Here is a 20,335-nt window from a genome sequence, read left to right as displayed (position 1 = left end):
ATGTTTAGTATGTGCTAGTCATGTCAGTAAGTGTCACAGTAACCTTATGACGAGATATTGGTATGAACCCCATTTTTAGGTGAGGAAGCAGGCTTGGCAGTTACATGACTACCCAGGCTCACAGAGTTAGGCGGGGTTCTACACTGCTGTACTGCACTACTTCTTTAGGGAGACACCATGTCTTGTTCACATTTGTATTTCCAGAGTCCAGCCCATAGTTTGTGTTTAAGTGTCTGAGCTTAGGGTTCTTCATCTTTAAAATGGCTAATAATAACCTTGTTATCTACTTTATAAAACTGTTTAGAGCAAGGGTCAGCAAATTAGTCTGTGCGCCAGCCCTGGCATGCCTCAGTTGGTTGGAGTGTAGTCTCATGCACGAGAGGGTTGGAGGTTCGAGCCCCAGTCACGTCACATAACCTCGGTCTGTACCTAGGTTTCAATCACCAGTCAGGATACATACCTGGGGGGCAACCAATAAATGTTTCTCTCTCACATCAGTGTTTCTCTCTTGGTCTTTCTTCCCCTCCTCCCCTGACTTTCATCTCTCCCTAAAAAAATCAATCAAAGTATCCTTAGTTGAGGATTTTTTTAAAAGATAAAGTCTGTGTATCAAATCTGGCCAGCCTCCCATTTTTGTGAATAAAGTTTTGTTGAAACACATTTATTCATTTGTATATTATCTATGGCCACTTTTGTACTACAATGGCAAAATTAAGTAGTTGTAGAAATGACAGTAGGGCCACCAAAGCCTGAAATATTTACTATCTGCTCCTTTACAAACAAAGTTTGCTGACTCCTGGTTTCAAAACTTTCATATGTGTCTATAATGTTTAAGTGCTTTGATTTGTAAACATAGGAGACCATTAGCACTGTTTCTACTTAAAGGATAAAAGAAATTGGATTTTATGATTATTTAAACATAGGCTGGAATGATACTAAGTAATAATCACTTTATATTCATGTAGCACTATCCATATGAGTTATTCAAATGGACATTTTTATTACGTTTATAATGAAATTAATAATAAAAGAAAGATTTTATGGAGATTCATGGCTTAATAGGAAAAATATAACCCAGAATTAAAAGTTGCTCTCCTATTGGCAAGATATGGTCTCCTGGAGACTTCAGTGAAAAGCTGCTTTTGAATGACTGGATGGGTGAATGGCCTTGCCCTTTCTGTTCTGCGGCAGACCCAAGACAAGGCAGAAGTGTTCAAATAAGCTTGCAGGAACGGTTCAGCACAAAAGAGAGCAAAATTAAACAGAGCATGGGCCCTTGGATGGGTAATAGTCTGATTCAGCATGCTGCTTCCACGCTGTAGCCTGTCATCTGCCAGAAAATCACCCTTTGTAACTCTCATCTCCTGCACTTGGCAGATGGCTTTGTAATAACTCCACGCCCATTTCAGTCTTAGACGGCCAACTCCTCTGAGGCCCTGGCCAGAGGCCCACCACTTAAGTTCAGATTTCCAGTCAACTTCCAACGTGTAAGAAATCACCTTACACTTCAGGAGCACGTGGCCTCTTACTCTTAATTTTTTCAGGTACTGGCCTGTTCATCAGAAGAGAATCCAGTAATTCAAGCATTCTTACAGGAAATATATACATGGTAGCACTTCATATGAGTATTTTAGCATAAACAACTTCCATTTACCAAGAAAGTACCATTACTAAAGCAGTTAAGATTGAGAATTTAACAAAGGACACTTTTTAACCATCAGTCTAGTCTGTCTTAATATGTGAAATTATTAAAATGAAATTTCTTTTAAAAGCATTTTATTATTTAAACTTTCACTCTCTCAAACTAAGTATTCCCCCAACAAATGAGGTTTATTACCTGTAGAAATAAAATGCTTACTTTTGCTCTTTTATTTCATTCACTTGATGAAACCAGCTATATTTAATTATGTAGGGCTCTGAGGTTACTTCAAATTATTATCCACATGAATGTGATGGGATTTACAATGTTTCCTTTTTTCATTTATTGTTGTTCAAGTACAGTTGTGTGCATTTTCCCCCACAACTACCCCCCACCCCAGCCACCCCCACTTCCTACCCTTGATCCTACCCTGCTTTAGCTTTGTCCATGTGTCCTTTATACAAAAAACATTTCTTTTTATTTAATTTTTCATTGTGGCATTAACCAAATTAGTTCCTAAAGGAACATTTATAAGAGACCTTTTTTTCTAATTTTTTAAGTACTCTTCTGACAAACTCAGAAATATTTCCTGTTTTGATGAATGTACAGCACTGGCAAATTCTTATGTGGATAATATAAAAAGAGATTTCTCGTGCCCATGTTTTGTATTTTGCTTTCAAGTATGACATAATTTACTCTGAAATTTTTCTCTCACTCTTTAGATTGAATTTACTGGTTATGCTACTAAGATAAAATATTGTATCATTTGAATAACACATAATTTTGGATTAGTACCTAAAATAACTTTGATTAATTTTTTGTTAGTATTTTCTGTCATTGAACATTGTTTTGTACTGTGTCAGATATGTGACAGTTCACTGTAAGACAAGGTGTTTATGTATTCCTATTGTGCTTAAATTTTAAAATCTACATGACACAGAACAAGCAGTTTGGAAGTTAAATTATGTTGAAATAGTAATAAGGAAATTTTACATTTATTTTTATTTCTAGTGAAAATATAAAATATTATTAATATTCTTAAATGCAAATTTGCTTCCATGCTTATCTCTGTTTATTAGAAAGAACTAATAGAGCATTACATATTTGTACAGCTGTGATTGTCTCACTTTCTCAAGTAACGATATCTATTAAACATATATTTCTGTAGAAAACTTAGAAAAATAGAGCCAATTTCTTAAGCAGTGAAGAATATGGTGTTTTGAATTTATTCTTGTCCATCAATATAAAATTGATTATAATTAAAACATTTTTAGGTAACTCTTAAAGATAATAATATATTTTGAGGTCATTCATGAACATTCCTGACCTTTTGTTTAGCTATGTGACATTTATTCTCACCTCATTCTAGATGAGCCCTAACTTTTTGTTAGTAATGCTGTTAAAAGTTTTGCCATAAAGTAAGATAAGCATTTTCTAAGGATTTGAATAATGCATGGCCTCAAAATTTTCCCTCTTCTCTCCTTCCCTTTACTCTTTTATGTATTTTAGAGGTCTCCAAACAGCTTCTGTGGTAGATAAATATCTGATTAGAAATTAAAACAGAAATATTTAAAACACTAAAATATAAAGTGCACATCCCATTGCTGTGAGTGGGGTGGTATGGTTACAGGTCATAAAGCCTCTGGAAAATCCCACTGTGTGTTCCTGAGAAGATGAGAAGGAAAAAACAAAAACCTGTTAGTTTTATTATCAAATAAATTTTACCTCCCACACCCAGAGAAAAGGTCGTGGTGTCCCTCCAAGACTGTTCGGACAATACTTTGAGAACTGCTGTTACAGGGAATTGAAAGATGATCAAATCTTTAATTGTAATATGTTTGCATGTATTCAACTTTTGCAAAGTTCCTCCTAATAATGTTGTTTACAAAATCTGAGCCAGTGGAAAAGAATATTTATGCGTGCATACCAACAAGCTAATTTTCTTTCTTGTTTCCAGCTGTGGAAATTCTTGAAGCCCAATACTCCACTGGAATCTCGGATTTCTAAGCAGTGGTGTGAAATTGGTTTCCAAGGTGATGATCCCAAAACAGATTTTCGAGGAATGGGACTTCTGGGACTGTACAATTTGCAGTAAGTAAAGTGAAGAGTGGGTAGGTATTAAAGTGATCTTGTCTCCTTGTACTGAAATGACAAAATTGAATTATTAGGTCCAAAAGCCACTGCCAGAAAGACTCCAAGAAAACATCCAAGTGCTCTGGGAGATAACTCAGGTTTAGAAAATTTAAAAAGCTACTACCATCTTACTTTTATGTGGAAAACTTCATGGATTCTTTTAAGCAAATCTCAAATTTATTTATTTTATTTTTTATTGTGAAAAAATGTAAGTATTTACAAAAAACCCAGAAGATTATTAAAGAACTCCCCTTCTACTAATCACCCAGATTTAGTAATTATCAAGGTTTGGAAATACTTGTCATGTTTGTTTTTTGGAAGGTAGAAGCATGTTAATGAAAATTTATACTGTTTTACATTTCACTCTTAAGCTGTAAAAACCATCAATATTACCTTACATTGACCCAAATGCCATCACACCTAACAAAATTAACAACATTCCTTGGTGTCCTTTTTGTTCAGTCCACATTCAAATGACCAGTTCTCCCAAAATCTCTTTTTAAAGCTGGTTTGTTCTAATCCAATTTTAAACAAGATCTCCACATTTTACTTATTATTATGTCTCTTGGACTTTTTAAATTCAAGCAGTTTCTCTAACTCTGCCCTCTCTTCTGCCCCCTCTGCCCTGTCGTTAACTTGTTCAAGATTTCCAGTCAGTCGTCTTGTAAAATGTCCCATGGTCTAGATGTGTCTGTTTTCATTTATGCCCATCCCTTATATGTCCTGAAAATAGTCGGTATTCAGAAAGGCATGAATCAGGTTGGCGTCACAGTGAGAGGCCTGCCTTGTTCCCATTCTCATTCCCAGGCTGAGATGGGTCAGAGGTATCGCAGTCTGGGGGCTGCGTTGTAAAGTCCCCATTAGCCCTTTGTCTAATCATGTCCTCCTTCAGTGGTCTTCACTGAACACTGAACCAATTACTTATTTATGCAAAAACTTTTTCTAATTCATTTTTCTTCCCATGGTTGTTGACTGGAATTCTGTGGAGATTCAGTTTCCTTTATCAACTACAGTTATTTGGTTTCTCTAAAATATAGGCAGGACAGATGTTCACTATATAAGTTGCCATTTTTTAGCATGAGGACTTGGTGTCCTAGTTCCCATGTTAGTAATTGAAAAACTTTTTAAGGCTTTATTTCTCTATGTTTTAAATATTATTTTTAATTCTGGTTCTTATATGTTTATTATGATTCAACTAATTTTGCTCATTATTTTTTCATGCTCAAATTGAGTCATTTGTGGTCATTATTTTTCAAGCCAAAGGGAGTCCTTTTAGGTTGGTTCATGTATCCTTTGACGCACCCTATTAGCAATACTAGTGATGTTATTTTTTTAAAAGAAATTAAAAGTCTTACTCATTTTTATGGCACCCCATTTCCCCCCTAGATCTTTACTTTTATATTAAATTTAAGAAGTTTTATAATCACTCGTTATTTTATGAAATCCTTTAAATGCTACACTATTAGTGCCCTGGCCATGTAACTCAGTTGGTTGGACCATCATTCCATACACCATAATGTTTCAGGTTCAATGCCTGGGTCAGATTCAATCCTGTTCCTCAGTGGGCTTTTATTGGGTTTAATTTGCATAGGAATACCGGGCATATATGTAAAGCTCATCAATCGTTTTCAGGCAGTAATGATCAAACAATAGATAACATTCAAAGAACTATGAGGGCTTATTTGGAGTCAGGGTCAGATAGATAGAGTGATGCCAAAGGGCCATAAAACTTTGGGAAATAAACTCATTTTATGCTTGGACCCTTATCATTTAAATTGAGGGTATTCTTAGCAAAGCAGGTTTCACAGGATTTTATGCATTTGTCTTAGGTCTGATTGCCCCAGAAACTGCCCTTTCCAGCACAGGGCCACACCCACCTCTGGCATTGTTTCAGGCTTAAGTCAGGTGGGGGATTCGGGCAGCCAGGAGATTAGGAGACTTTTTACAGATAGAAAGAGGAGTCAGGCTATGACAAAGCTGAGGGGTGAGGGTCCATCACCCCATTTCTATAGTCCCCTAAGTCCTTCCATGAGGCCCCTTCATGACCATGCCTGTCTTAGGTCATCCCTGCCTTGAGGAATCTTATCTGTCGTTAGCTAACCAGTCATCTGCCTGGGGCCAACTGAGATGAAGTAAAGGGGGCAGAGGCTGCACCCCTGCCAGGAGGATAAGTTTTGTCTCCTTAGTGGCTTATGGTCCCAGGTCTTTTTACTCAGCCTTAGCCATGGGGGTTACAGCTTCTGAAACCAGGCAGGGCGGTTCCCAACAATGTGAATTAAATTTGCTGACTTTGGTTTCAAATTTTCTGAGACAAAATTCAAGAGCTTATTTTATTATTTAGATTTGTGCAGAAAATATATTCACATCAAATTAAATAACATGCTATAGTTTTATTTTCTAGAAAACTTTATTTTCCCCCTTTTTCCTAGAATAAAATTTTATTTATAGCATCTCTGAGCTCTATGTTTTCCATTGTTTTCACAATTCAAATAGCCCATGAATACTCTCCAAGAAAAATGCCTTTGAAACACATCCTTTATCCTCTAGTCTCTTTTCTGTGCCCTTGGCTGTCACTGCCCCTCATCAGATCCCTTCATACAGTCTTTTCTGCCTTCTGAGGGGCCTCTTTCTGCCCCCTCATTGATGACCCCTCTTAATAATATGTTTGGCTTTCTGGAGAATGGCAAAGTTCATAATTAAAATTTCAGACCTACTAGAATCATTCCTAAATCTATATTGAGTTTTACAACTACTCTATTATACTGTCATTATATTTGGAAAATTCTATTAGGGAGAGCTGTTCTCTGGAGAAGCTGAGGCACATGATAATCTTATGCTAGTGTCCATCTCTGAATCCAAATGGCCCCAAACTGGATTAGAACGTGTGTATTCAGTGTGTGTATTCAATGCATATTAAAATACATGTATGTGTGTTTCCTTTCCCTTCAACTGCAGGTATTTTGCAGAAAGGGACAGTATGGCTGCTCAGCAGGTCCTCTCTGACTCTCTTCATCCAAAATGCAGGTAATTCTTGAAAATAAAAGGTGGATTACCCTTTGTCAATGAGGTAGAATTAACTTCATCTTCTACATGGGTCTGTTGAAATTCTGATGAAATTCTTAGAAGTCAACCCACCAGAAGTGAGGCTTAAAGCTCCTTCAAGCAAACCCTCTGACAAATTCAGAATAGGATGGTTAAAACTTCAGGTACTTAATTGCATTGGCTATATATGCAAAGGATTATTAATTTAGCTAGCATGAGATAGGTTCCCTTAATTACTATGAAGTTCTGCCTTGCAAATACTATGGAATGACTTGCATTTTTAAAGTGTATTTGCACATTTATACATTATGCCGTATGGTTGCCTTTGGGTTCTCTGTACAGATTTTTTTTGTTGATATTAAATGAAATTGTAGGCCTGAAACATGCTGTTCTTTGTGAATTAAACTGATATAACCTACCAAAAAAACCCTTCATGTACTTATGGGATTGAAGATATAAAATGGAGCTGTTAGAGTTAGATACATATTTAAAGGGACTGATAACATCACTGGTGTCCAGGAAGACTAATGAAGGAGGTGAGCATAGAAGAAGGAGAGAGGAGAGTCTTGAAGAAAAAGTTCAGAGACAAAAGAGCATGATGGGGGAGTGGAATGGGAGCATGAAAGTCATGAAGTCAGGTGCTCACGGAAAAAGTCTGGAGTTGCTGAGGCTTTTTAAAAAATAAAATTCTAGATTCTAAATTATTTGCATTTTCATTTACTTTTATACATTTTTTTGTTTAACTGGTTACATGAAGGGATATCACTAATGAGGAAATAAGGTATTTTTTCTTTGGTTTTGTGCTTTGTTGCTTTTATTCTCTTTCAAAATATGTATAAACAATAATTTTTAAAGAAATATAAATTCATGAAAATTTTTCCAAAGCAAGTCTTTTCTATCTTTTAATTTAATGTAGTTTTTTTTATATTTGGGCTCTGTTTTAGGGAGAGAAAAACCAGATTAGACCAACCTGATAGAAAATGTCAAAAACCTTTTCTACAACCATGGTTATACCATGGTTGGAGAAACATTTTGAACATATCTAAAGGCTGATCACATCTCCACACATGCTCTGACCCCATCTACTCCCCAGAGAGTGACATTTTATTTGGGAATTATGTTCTCCCCAGAGAACAAATTTGCTCTTCTATTAATGTATTTCTCATTTCATTATTAAATAAAATAGTTATATATGCTTTACTCATTCTTCTCATAAGGAGTTCTGATATTTTGCGATCATGGTTTTGTATCACTTTTTTCACCTCAGGAGGCAAGTTCCTTGTTAGTATTCATGTTGTCTAACTAAGTCCTAAGCTTTATTATTCAGAAATTCAGAAGCATATTGACTTTGGGGTCCCCCTCCCACCTTACTATTATACTTATTCTAGCTTCTGTTGACTAAGGTTCATTTAATTATACTATACTTCTCAAATTTATATTTATAATCTTTCACAAGATTAAATTATTTTTTTATCTTTCATTTACTTTGGAAAAACACTAAAACCACTTAGCTCTTTCTTGATATATTACATGGTTAAAATCGAGCTATTTTAACTTTTAATGAGGTTTTCTGCATTGCGTGTTTCTGTAATGCAGAGACTCTGAACTCCCTCTGATCAAACTGACCTCAGGGTGTATGTGCACCATCAGGTGGCATTTCCTGGAGGAGCATCAGCCAAGAGTCATGACTCCTCCATGGTCCTTGGGAAGAAACAATAAGCTTAAAATATTTTTGGTTAAGCATTGGAGAGGGATTGATTTTTGTCTATCAGCCATTCTTGAGAAAGGCTTTATAGTTTCATCTCCTGTGTCAGCCATCAGAGAGGATTTGGTGGTTTGTGTGATTACTCCTATTTAAGAAGAGACTAGCATTTGCATGTGTGTGCACATGCACACAAGGCATGTAGATAAAACTACCATGCTTTGTCCCTCAAGCTACAATAAAATTGACTAGATGGAGTTCAAGCAATGATCACTTCAATTAGATAGTAAATGTCACTGAATACAAATCAGAGTGATTTGAAAATGTTACTGTACTTCACTAACCCCTGCAAGAAGTATACATTGACCGATTGTGATATAAACATAGGTTCTGTCAGGCCCTGTATATTTCAGGTGTTCAACAGGGAGAAGCCTATGTATACTAGGAAAACTCTTTCCTGTCTGTCCTTTAGCAAGCATTATGTATTATTGTTTTTGTGAACATCCATCCATTGAGTCCTGAAGTAACCTGAGGGATAAAAGTAGGTTCAAGTTTAAAAGGAGAATTTCGACTGTTTGGTTTTTTGTTTGTTTGTATGTGTGTGTTTCCTGAAGAGAAGAATTCATTCTTTTGGGGCCAAGATATTGTGTTGATAATCAGATGACTGGAGGTCGTTTGGCCTTTTCTTCTATTTTCAATGAAGATATAGAGATTTGGCAAATATGGAGAAATTATCTATTTACAAAGCTTTGTTGAAGAGAAAATAGGTGCTTATAAATTAGTTTATGCAAAGTTTCAAACACAACTCATTTTAATTTGAATATGAGTCTTTTAAGGTAAAAATTTCCTGATGCCTCTTTGGCTGGTTAGTTGGTTTGTTGGTTAGCAGTTACACTTTGAAAAGAGGCAGCATGTTTTAACATGAATTAAAGACAGTTACTTTGAATTATAAGGTAATCATTTACAGAGTAGAAAGTACACATAGTTAAATATAAGCTTTGTACTGTGTGTGTGTTTTGTGGTCTTGTGCTGTGTGTATTACGTTTGTTTTTTCATGCAGTGTTTGCATGTTTCTATAGCACACGCAGTGTGCTATAGGAAATTCCTATTTGGATGGAAGCTAAATGCTCTAGTTTTAAATTTTATTTAGTTCAAGTAACAATCACATTTTTTAGTCTGGTTATGCTGAATGAAGGCCCCATTGGCCACAGTGAAGAGTGGAGCATGGTTTCTGCTTACAAGACGTTAGCAGTACAGAGGGGGGGTGAGGGGGAGATGAACAAGGACACGCAGTAATGAAATGCAAGGCATTATTTTGAGAATGCTTCTGTGATATAACCCTTTCTTCAAACAGGCTTATTCAGAAGCTCAAATTATAAAATGTAATAAAAGTGGAACTGCTGTGGTGTAACTGTCCTACCTTAACCAGAAGCAATACCACAGCACTTACTGAAACAGAATGTTTTAAACCCATATAGTATCCCTTCCTCCCTCCCTTTCTTCTTTCATCCTTTCCTTTTGTTCACTAACTCAGTTATTCATTTATCAGTAAATATTTATTTGGCATCTACTGTGTGCCAGACAAATAGTGGTGAGTAGGATAAATGCCATGAGATAAAACCAAACATGGGGAATCAGGGGAGAGTGAGGTGGCACCTCGTTGGAGGGGAGGGATACCAGAAAAGGTTTCATGGAAGCAATGTCATTTGGTAAGTAATGATAGTATAAAATAATACCATAATGTTTGGTCTTTAGGGCTGACTCCCACTGCTAAATTAAAGTGAATAGGCGATAAATAGCATGGCTTTAAATAATTCAATTTCTGAGCTCCATATAAATTGTATTGTAGCTTTTTAATTGATAAGATTTTCATTGGTTTGGGTTCAATAACTGAGTTACAAACATCCTTGCATTTACTCAACAGTTTTAACATGAATATTAAAAAGAACAAGTACCAATTAGAGATTAACTCTTAATATTTATTCACTCATTCAGCAAATTCAGCAAAGCAGAATGGGAGCAGAAAAGGATGGACAAAGCAATTGGGTGAGTGTGGGATTTCATAATAAAGACTCTGTCAGTCTGAACCAGGACAGAAATGTCCCAAGAGCCCTGTGAGAGATGACAGAAATGAAACTCCACTTGTCCTGATGAAAATATATAATCCAGTTACATTTTTAAAAGGATCTGTTATGTTTATGGATATCTTTGTATTTGTATGATTAAGTATAACTACTTTGCCTGTCACCAACTGCAAGATTTAGAAAATTATAACCATATGGAAATCATTTTCAGAAGTCCTCATTTAGAATTTATTTGTTTTCTTTTAAGGATTTCTATCAACTATCAGGCTATTAGATAAAAAATTTACTTTAGATGTTATTTAATTTTATATTTTTTAAAGATTTTATTTATTTATTTTTAGAGAGGGAAGGGAGGGAGGGAGGGAAACATCAATGTGTAATTGCCTCTTGAGCACCCCCTACTGGTGACCTGGCCCACACCCCAGACACTTGCCCTGACTGGGAATGGAGCAGGTAACCCTTTAGTTTGCAGGCTGGCACTCACCAGCCAGAGCTAGAAATGTTGTTTTTTTTTTATAATACCCATTTCATCTAAAACATTTTGAACAGAAATCTTTTTTTTAATGTGCTACCATAGTAGACATGTAGAAAAAGGGAGTAGAAAATATACTTTGATCGTTAAGATACTTATTTATATTTTTCCTCCTTTTTACAATAATATATGATTCATGTCCTGACCAGTGTGGCTCAGTTGGGTGGGCATTGTCCTGTAAAGCAGAAGGTCATTGGTTTGATTCCCAGTCAGGGCACATGCCTGAGTTGCAGGTTCAGTTCCTGGTTGGAGAGTGTATGAAAGGCAACCAGTCAATGTTTCTCTCTCACACTGATGTTTCTGTCCCTCTCTTTCTCCCTCACTTTCCCCCTCTGTAAGAATAATTAAATAAAATCTAAAAGTAGTATATGATTTATTATAGATAATTTAGAAAATATAGGAAGGTAAACAAAAAAATCACTCCTTGTTACTCTAACATGTATTAATATTTTGTGTCATTTCATTCTAGCCTACTTTTTGTGCACATTTGTGTGTTTATATAATAAAACTTTTTTTCAATACATAATGTGTTATATTTTGTTTAAATAGTCTTTAGGAATATAGTTTTATTGGCTAAATATGTTACATGAGATTGCAATAATTTATTTCACCAACCGCTGTTTTAGGATATTTGAATAGTTTCTATGTCTTTGCCAGTATAAATACTGCTGTAATGAATATCCTTGCATATGAAGCTTTGTCAGGTTTTTATTTTTACTCTTATATATTTGGAAATGGAATTACTAAGTCAAAGTATATGAACCCTAAATTCTCTTTCTGATAAATTCCAAAATTCAGGGTTTCAATAAGGTAGAGAGGGAAGGGAAACCTGCCACTCTAATAATCTAGTAATTAAAAATCAGATTATGGTATTTTTAAATCTTGTTTCCCATATGTGACACAAAATTGGTTTTGTGGTTTACCCTTTACAGGTACTCCTTTGCGATCGTGGGCATCAATATAACTGATCTGACATATAATCTACTGGTGAGCGGAGCTCTAAAAACTCATTTCTATAACATCGCCCCAGAAGCTCCAACACTGTCTCACTTCCAGCAAACATTCTGTAAGTGTCCTGTTGCTTACTTATCAATGTAGTTTTCTATGGAACACTCTAGATAAGTGTTGAAGCTAAGAAATCTTTGTGATTTAGTTGCTTTGGGGACTTTAAATGTGCTCCTATGGTTTTGATTTTTTGTTGTTTTTCTCCTTTGAAAGCCTACACTTATACTTTCAGGCATTGTGGATCTATCATCTTTCCCAGCCCTTGAATGATACCCAATGTATTTATTTCTGGTTAGACTTAGAGACGTTATGGGTGTCTCCCCTTGATCCAGCATGGCCTCGCACTCAAGTACAGACTTTGACAACAAATTGAGTTGACTCCTAGGTCTATGTTTACTGACCTCTCTGAGCCTCAGTTATCTCATCTATAAAATGAGTTTTTTCCTTATATACCTGCTATGAGGATAAAATGAGATGATCGATGAAATATTTTCCTTAGCTAGCCCCATAGTTAGTGTTCAGTGAATATTAGAAAGAGGAAGTATTGGTTTAGTGGGTGATACTGATCTGGGTCTCCCCAGTAAAACTGTCCAGCAGTATCACTCTACAGTCATGCTTGTGGTCGCCAAGCCTTACCTGTGTGCCGAGAGCTTCCCAGTCAGCTCCTAGTCTGACCAGCTTTTTATTCAGTCAAAAATATTTATAGACAGCCAGAGATTATCAGATGCTTGAGTGTGATGGTTAAACATATATCTTCAATTTCTTTAACACTCCTCCCACTAAGAAGTAAGGTTTATTTGTCCCTCTCACTACTTGGTGCTGGGCTGACTGCTTGGTTAACCAATAGCGTATAGAAGAACTGAGACTGGATCAGAAAAGACTTCTGCCCAGTTCTCTGGGACTGGGCTGCGTTTGGAGGCATGGAGGCATGAGCCACTGTAAGAGGGATCTGATTCCTCTTGTGAGGAAGTCCAGGGCACAACGCGTGGAGCAATCTATGTAGGTGATCTGACTGACAGCATCAGATGAGGTCCCAACTGATACCCAGCATCTACCACGGGACATGTGAGTAAAGATGTCTCGAAATAGTTCTTGCCATCTTGTTGTTAAGTCACCTCAACCTTCAGGCCTCCCCAGCTGAGTCTCCAGACATTGTGGAAGATCCCCTCTGATGCTCTTCCTGAATTCCTAACCCACTGAATTCATGAGTATGTTAAAATGGCTGTTTTAAAACATTGGATTTTGAAATAATTTCTTAAGCAGCACTTGAAAACAGGAATGGTAAGGAAAACTTCAAGCATGAAAGAGAGCACAAAACAAGCAGGAATAAAGCCACTAGAAGGAAATAGAAAATATACATGGAGAAAAAAAGGCAAAAATCTGTATCATTAATATCTCCAAAGTGATAAGACATTGTAACTATGAAACAAGAACAAGATACTATAGAAAGAACATTCCAAGAAAAAAAGACACACTTAGAAATTAAAAATCATGAGACTGCTGGTCAAGATGGTGATGTAAGCAGACTTGGCTCACCTCCTCACACAACTACATCAAAATGAACTAAAGTGTAGAACAGCCATCACTCAGAACTGTCAGAAATCGAGTTCAATGGAAGTTTGATAACTACAGAATTAAAGAAACCACATTCACCCAGACTGGTAGGACAGGTGGAGGTGGGGAACAGGTTGGTCCCATACCCACATGTGGTAGATGAAAATTCAGGAGTGATATCTCAGGAGCAGGGAGTCCCAGCACCATACCAGGCTCCCCATCTTAGGGATCAAATGCCAGGAAGATAAGTCCCCACAACTTGAGTTGGTGGAAAAAACTTCTGAAACTCCAAGCAGTTCCCCTTAAAGAACCCACATAAGGACTCCCCTATTCAGACTCACTTCCTCTGAGCTCTAGCACCAGGGTAGCAGCTTGAAAGTCACCAGTAATATACAGGGAGAAACTCACGTGTCTGCCATCAAGGCAAGCATAAACCATTGTCCCTTTTCTGAACCCTCACCCTACAGAGCCACAGAGCCGGCAAGCTGGTGTCATACATGAAATTCTATCAACCTGGCTAACACTGTTTGGCATACCTTCAAGATCCCCAGAGACTCAGCCCCACCCAATTTACCAGCCCAGCCAAGCTGCTAATCCATACAAATAGGCTGGTCTTGGTTCATGCTCCACAGCTTCCTAAATCCTCACAAACAAGCAACCGCTGGCCTCAGTGAGTCCCAGGCATAGCACCAGCAGCAACCAGCCTAGATTTCACAGCTTGGCTTCACCTGGAAATCTCCAAGACTAGACAGCCTTTTCAGATTGCTTTATAGCTCAGGCAGGGTGGCCCTGGGAAGAACATAGGTAGGATTGACCTTGCCATGTACCACCCAGAAAATCCCAGAGCCTTCCCATCCAGTGGCAGCTACCAACCATGTCAGAGCACTACCACCCTGCTCCCACATAGCTGATCCTCCATGGAGGGCAGAGGTTGATGGCCAGTGGTCACAGCCAATCCTTGCAGCTTACTGGCCTGGGGAAATCCATCCCATTGACCTATTAACAGCAGTCAAGGCTCAACTACAAGAGAAAGGTGTACTCAGCCCACAAGAAGGGCACACATTGAGTACCCAGCTTAGGTGATACGGGAGGCTGTGCCACTGGACCCTACAGTCACCTACTACATTAGGCCACACTACCAACACACAGAGTCAAAGCAGCTCTACCTAATACATAGAAACTAACACAGGGAGGCTGCCAAAACAAGGAGACAAAGACACATGGCCCAAATGAAAGAATAAATCAAAATTCCAGAAAAAGAACTAAACAGGATGAAAATAAAAAATCTATCAGATGCAGCATTCAAAACACTGGTTATAAGGATGCTCGAGGAACTTAATGAGGAATTCAAGAGCATTGAATAGATCCAGTCAGAAACAAAGGATACATTAATTGAAATAAAGAACAATTTACAGGCAGACAACAATAGAGTGGATGAAGCCAAGAATCAAATCAATGACATGGAACATAAGGAAGCTAAAAGCAACCAATCAGAACAAGAAAAAAAATTCAAAAAATGAGGTTAGAATAAACAGCCTTTGGGAAAACTTCAGGCCTTATAACATTTACGTCATAGGGGTGCCAGAAGGAGAAAAGAAAGAGCAAAAAATTGTAAATCCATTTTAAAAATAATGAAGAAAACTTCCCTAATTTGGTGAAGGAAATAGATAGTGCAAGTTCAGGAAGCACAGAATTACAAACAAGATGGATGTAAAGAGGCCAACTCCAAGACACATCATAATTAAAATGCCAAAGGTAGAGATGAAGAGAGAATCTTAAAAGCAGCAACAGAAAAGTAGTTAGTCACCTACAGGGAGTTCTCATAAGACTGTCAGCTGATTTCTCAAACCGCAGGCTAGAAGAGATTGGCAAGAAATATTCAAAGTCATGAAAGGCAGGGATCTATAGCCAAGATTACTCTACCCAGCAAAGCTATCATTTAGAGTCAAAAGGCAGATTAAAAAGCTTCCCAGAGAAGAAAAAATTAAAGGAGTTCATCTTCACCATTATTATATATAATGTTAAAGGGACTTACATTTAGAGAAAGCTATCATTTAGAGTCAAAAGGCAGATTAAAAAGCTTCCCAGAGAAGAAAAAATTAAAGGAGTTCATCTTCACCATTATTATATATAATGTTAAAGGGACTTACTTAAAAAGATCAAAATATGAACAATAAAATGCCAATAAATGCATGTCTATCAACAATTGAATCTAAAAAAACAAACTAAGCAAACAAGAACAGAGTCAGAGTCATGCATACAGTGAGTGTTTTAATGGTTGCCAAATGGGAGGGGTGTGTGGTGAAATGGGTGAAGAGGTGAGAGGATTAAGAAGTACAAATAGGTGGTTACAGAAGTGCCATGGGGATGTAAAGCACAGTATAGGAAATGGAGCAGCCAAAGAACTTATACACATAACCCATGGCCATGAACAATGGTGGGGGGATTGCCTGAGTGTAGGGCATGCTGGGGGGAGGGTGCGAAGGCAGAGAAATCAGGACAACTATAATAGCATAATTAATAAAATATCATTAAAAATAAATAATTTTAAAAATGAAAACTCACATATCAGAAATGAAATCATCAGGAAGGATTTGAAAATATTCCTAGAATGTAATAGAACAGTATAGATGAAAAAGTAAAAGATAAAGGTTGAGCCCTAGCTGGTGTGGCTCAGTCGAGCACCAGCCTGCAAACCAGTGGGTTGCCAGTTCAACTCCCACTCAGGACACATGCCTGGGTTGGGGGCCCGGTCTCCAGTTGAGGGCCTTTCAAGAGGCAACCAGACATCGATGTTTCTCCCCCTGTCTCAGTCCCTCTGTTCCCCTCTGCCTAAAAATAAGTAAATAATGTCTTTAAAAATAGAAAAAAAGGGTTGAAAAATTTAAGGACCTGTCTAAGAAGCCTTATAGCTGAATAATAGAGGTGCCAGAAAAAGAGGAGTGGAGCTAAAGTGTAGGAATCAAAGAAATAAAGAAAATTTTCAGAAGTAAAGGATGACCCTTTATATTTAAACTAATAAGCAGCAACATAATAGATTAAAATATCACACCAAGATCAATATCATTGTAAAATTATGACACTGGAAAAAGATTATTTTAAAAATCTTCAAAACTACTATATAAAGAATTGAGAATCAAGACGACATTGGACTTTCTAACAGCCACATTGTATTCTATAAGACAGTGAAATAAACAATTTCTTCAAATATTTAAGAGACTGTTTTTTAAACCCTAAAGGAATATGATTTCCAATTTAGGATTCCATACCCAGTCTAACTTACCAGTATACCCAGTATATGTGTACTCCTATACCAATTAAGTATAGGAGTATAATGAAGACATATTTTTAATGCAAGGTCTTAAAACATTTTACCCTCTTGTAACTTGATCAGGAAGGTCCTAAAATATGTTTCCACAAAGCAAAAGTGTAAACCTAAGAGAAATGTATTAGATCCAGAAAGCATAAAATGTCATCGAAGAGAAGTGAAGAGAATCTTCAGGGTGAAGGTGAAGAGAAAGCTCAAGATGAAATCTATGCAATAGTCTGAGAATAATAAATCTAGATCTTAGCAGGTCAGAAGTTTCTGGGAGAGTCTCTTTGAAGAATATGAAATGGACAGAATTAAATTACTTTTCCCAAGGCCTTCACCAGATTTTAGAAAGAGCAGAAATCCCCCAATAGATTGAGATGTAGGCAGAGGTACTCAGACCTTTGTAGTGGGAAAAGGCAGGGCTTTGAATTCATTGTTTCTCCTTCAGACATGATCAGTTCTGCCTGTTTCTTCTGTGATGTGCTTGCAATTACCTGTGTCCTTGCTAATGTCTCTGCTGTCTACTAACTGAATGCAGGGAAGCAAAACCAAGACACATTCAAGCAATGACAAATACGCTGCAGGCTTGGATTAGAAGGCCAGATTAGTATTCAGAACAGGTATTTTGTCCAGGTGAAAGAATGTAAGAAGATAATAGCTCTGTCTGTCTTTACAGTTACTCATCGAACACTGCACTGCCAAGGCAGTGCTCTGTAAGACTGCATTTAATCTAAAGCCCCACTGAACACACAGCTTCACTGACACGAAATAAGTTAGGTGTAATGAGCAGAAGGAAAGTATAATGGCCAGAAGAGGAAAAAGAATTCTTTTTCTTTGACCTTCAAAAGAAGGAACTATTCAGTAGGAATGAGAACCAGAGGAAGAGAATAAACTGGAAAGCCAGCTGATGTCAGGTCCTGGCTCCCAGCCTCCAACTATAACCGTTTCATTGTGCCCCATCCAAGTAGTTTTTAAGGCAAGCATCATTATCTATAAAATGAAGATATATCAGCATTACCCACTCCATAAAACTGTTTAGAGAATTAAGTAAGAGACTACAAACAACAGCCTGGCCTGTTTCCTCCCTCTACATTCCACACTATTTTGTTAGCTTCCTTCACTAATCAGTAATGATCTGGAATTGTCTACCTGGCTCCCTCTCTCTGAAAGACCAAGAATTGAGGAGCATAAAAATCCTATCTTGTTCTTGTATCTTTAAATATTTGTTCATTGAAAGATGGGCCAAATGACCAAATGACCAAACAGATTAATGAACAGTCTGTAATATTATATAAATGAGTGGAGGTTTATGATTATAATATGTACCTTGGAAGCCATACCACGATTTCTGCATTTGATTAAAATCATGTTATACAGTCTCTAATTATTTTCCTGATGGGTCAGAGTCCCAGGAAATCCGTCTGTAAGCCCTACAGCTTGACTTGTGTAGCCTGAGGGGAAGGAGCCTGAGAATGGAGTCAGATTATTAACCACCCTCACCTCTACTCTTACCCTCATCTGTCTTTAAACCTTTTCAAGTGGTTTTCCTGTATGTGTATTTTTGCATGTAAGGTAGGAAAACAGGGAAACCAGATGGATCTACATTCTTCTAAAACTCTGTGCTACACTAGATCATGTTTAGAGTGAGTTGCCAGTTTACCTGCACATTGTGGAAGAATAGAAATTTGTATGTACGTTGTGAAAAACGGAACCCTTCATTAAAAGATAACTTTGCACAGTGCTTGTTTATTATTGTCAATAAGAATAGAACTCATGAGATACTAGTGAAATACCTTGTTTTTAGAGAGAGGGAGGAAGGGAGGGAGAAGGAGAGGGAGAGAAACATCAATGTGTGGTTGCATCTCAAGCATCCCCTACCGGGGACCTGGCCTGCAACCCAGGCATGTGATGTGACTGGGAATCGAACAAGCAATCCTTTGGTCCACAGGCTGATGCTCAGTCCACTGAGCCACACCAGTCAGGGCTAATGAAATGCCTTCAATTCATCATGGATGATTTTAATTCATGATACTGGAAACCTGACTCTATATACAACACAGATGTCTTTATTTGCGCTCAGAGGTCAAGTCAGGAAAATTATGTGTTTATTTTATATAGCAAGGAAAGAAGAAATTATAAATGATCACAGATTTCATTTAGAAACATAAAAATTTTATTTATTTAAAAAGCCAAGGGAACTGTGAAAAAGGGTGTTTTTTAGACCAGTGGTTCTCACACTTGAGTGACATGAATGAGACTCATCTTACTGAACTGTGATGTCTGGTTGAATCCGGGAGGGTCTAGATTTTTAAAAGGGACCCTCATACCATTCTTGGGATATCTTTAAGAACTCACCCAGTCCCTGAGATGGATGAATGATTGCATTGTTTGGGACAAATAAGATACTGAAATTAGAGGAAACAAGTTTTTGTTGGTGTACACAGAAACAACCACCATGGTAAACAGACACCAACTTGTAGCATGTGAGAAATGGTAAGGAGAAATAAGGATGCTTAACCTGGAAAAGAAGTAAGCAGAGGGTATAAAGGGCACTTCAAATACTTGAATTGGAGACTCATGGGATTTGTTCCAAGATATACACAGGCAACATAGTTTGGCTCCATGAGAAGAGCCTTTAAAGAATCAAGTTCTTAGAATACCACTCAGCCTTAAAAAAGAAGGAAATCTCACCCTTTCCAACAGCATGGATGGACCCGGAGAACATTATGCTAAGTGAAATAAGCCAGTCAGAGAAAGACAAGTACTATATGATTTCACTCATATGTGGAATCTAATGAACAAAATAAACTAACAAAATAGAAACAGATGCATAGAGAACAGACTGACAGCTGTCAGAGGGCAGGAGGCATTGGGAGGCTGGGTGAAAAAGGTGAAGAGATTAAGAAAAAACTCAGACAACAGTATGGTGATTACCAGAGGGAAAGGGGGTTGGGGAGAGGTAGAAGAGGGTATAGAGGGGATAAATGGTGACGGAAGGAGACTTGACTTGGGGTGGTGAACACACAGTACAGTATACAGATGGTGTATTATAGAATTATACACCTGAAACCTATGTAATTTTATTAACCAATGTCACCCTAATAAATTTGAAAGAAAAAAGAGAGCGAGAGAAACATCCATCCCAGAGGTCCTGTTTAGGGCCCACAGAGAGAGATAATACACCTAGATGGAACTGGTAGGTTTCAAATAACTTTACTCTCATCTGAACTTTTTTCCGGAAAACAAATTTCTCAAATCCATTGGGAAAAAGAAAAACAGAGTCAGGTTCTCCATCTGTGGAACAGACTGCTGTCAGTGTTGCCACCAGAAG

General features: G+C 37.4%; 1 protein-coding gene across 4 annotated transcripts in view; it reads left to right on the top strand.

The window, feature by feature from the left end:
- Positions 1-20,335, top strand: part of ELMOD1 (ELMO domain containing 1) — an 87,814-nt gene that overhangs the window by 63,991 nt on the left and 3,488 nt on the right. For all 4 annotated transcript variants that reach the window (XM_037047723.1, XM_037047722.1, XM_037047719.1 and 1 more), the window contains 4 exons: positions 3,597-3,730; positions 6,728-6,796; positions 10,512-10,562; positions 12,065-12,198. In XM_037047723.1, coding sequence (XP_036903618.1) covers positions 3,597-3,730; positions 6,728-6,796; positions 10,512-10,562; positions 12,065-12,198 — 388 coding nt within the window. The remainder of the gene's footprint in view (positions 1-3,596; positions 3,731-6,727; positions 6,797-10,511; positions 10,563-12,064; positions 12,199-20,335) is intronic.

The sequence above is a fragment of the Sturnira hondurensis genome, unplaced genomic scaffold (genome assembly GCF_014824575.4).
Source record: "Sturnira hondurensis isolate 20B ecotype Veracruz unplaced genomic scaffold, ASM1482457v3 Scaffold0006213, whole genome shotgun sequence".
Taxonomy (NCBI): Eukaryota; Metazoa; Chordata; class Mammalia; order Chiroptera; family Phyllostomidae; genus Sturnira; species Sturnira hondurensis.
Note: the sequence above shows the minus strand (reverse complement) of the source record. Positions and strands in the feature narration are given on the sequence as shown.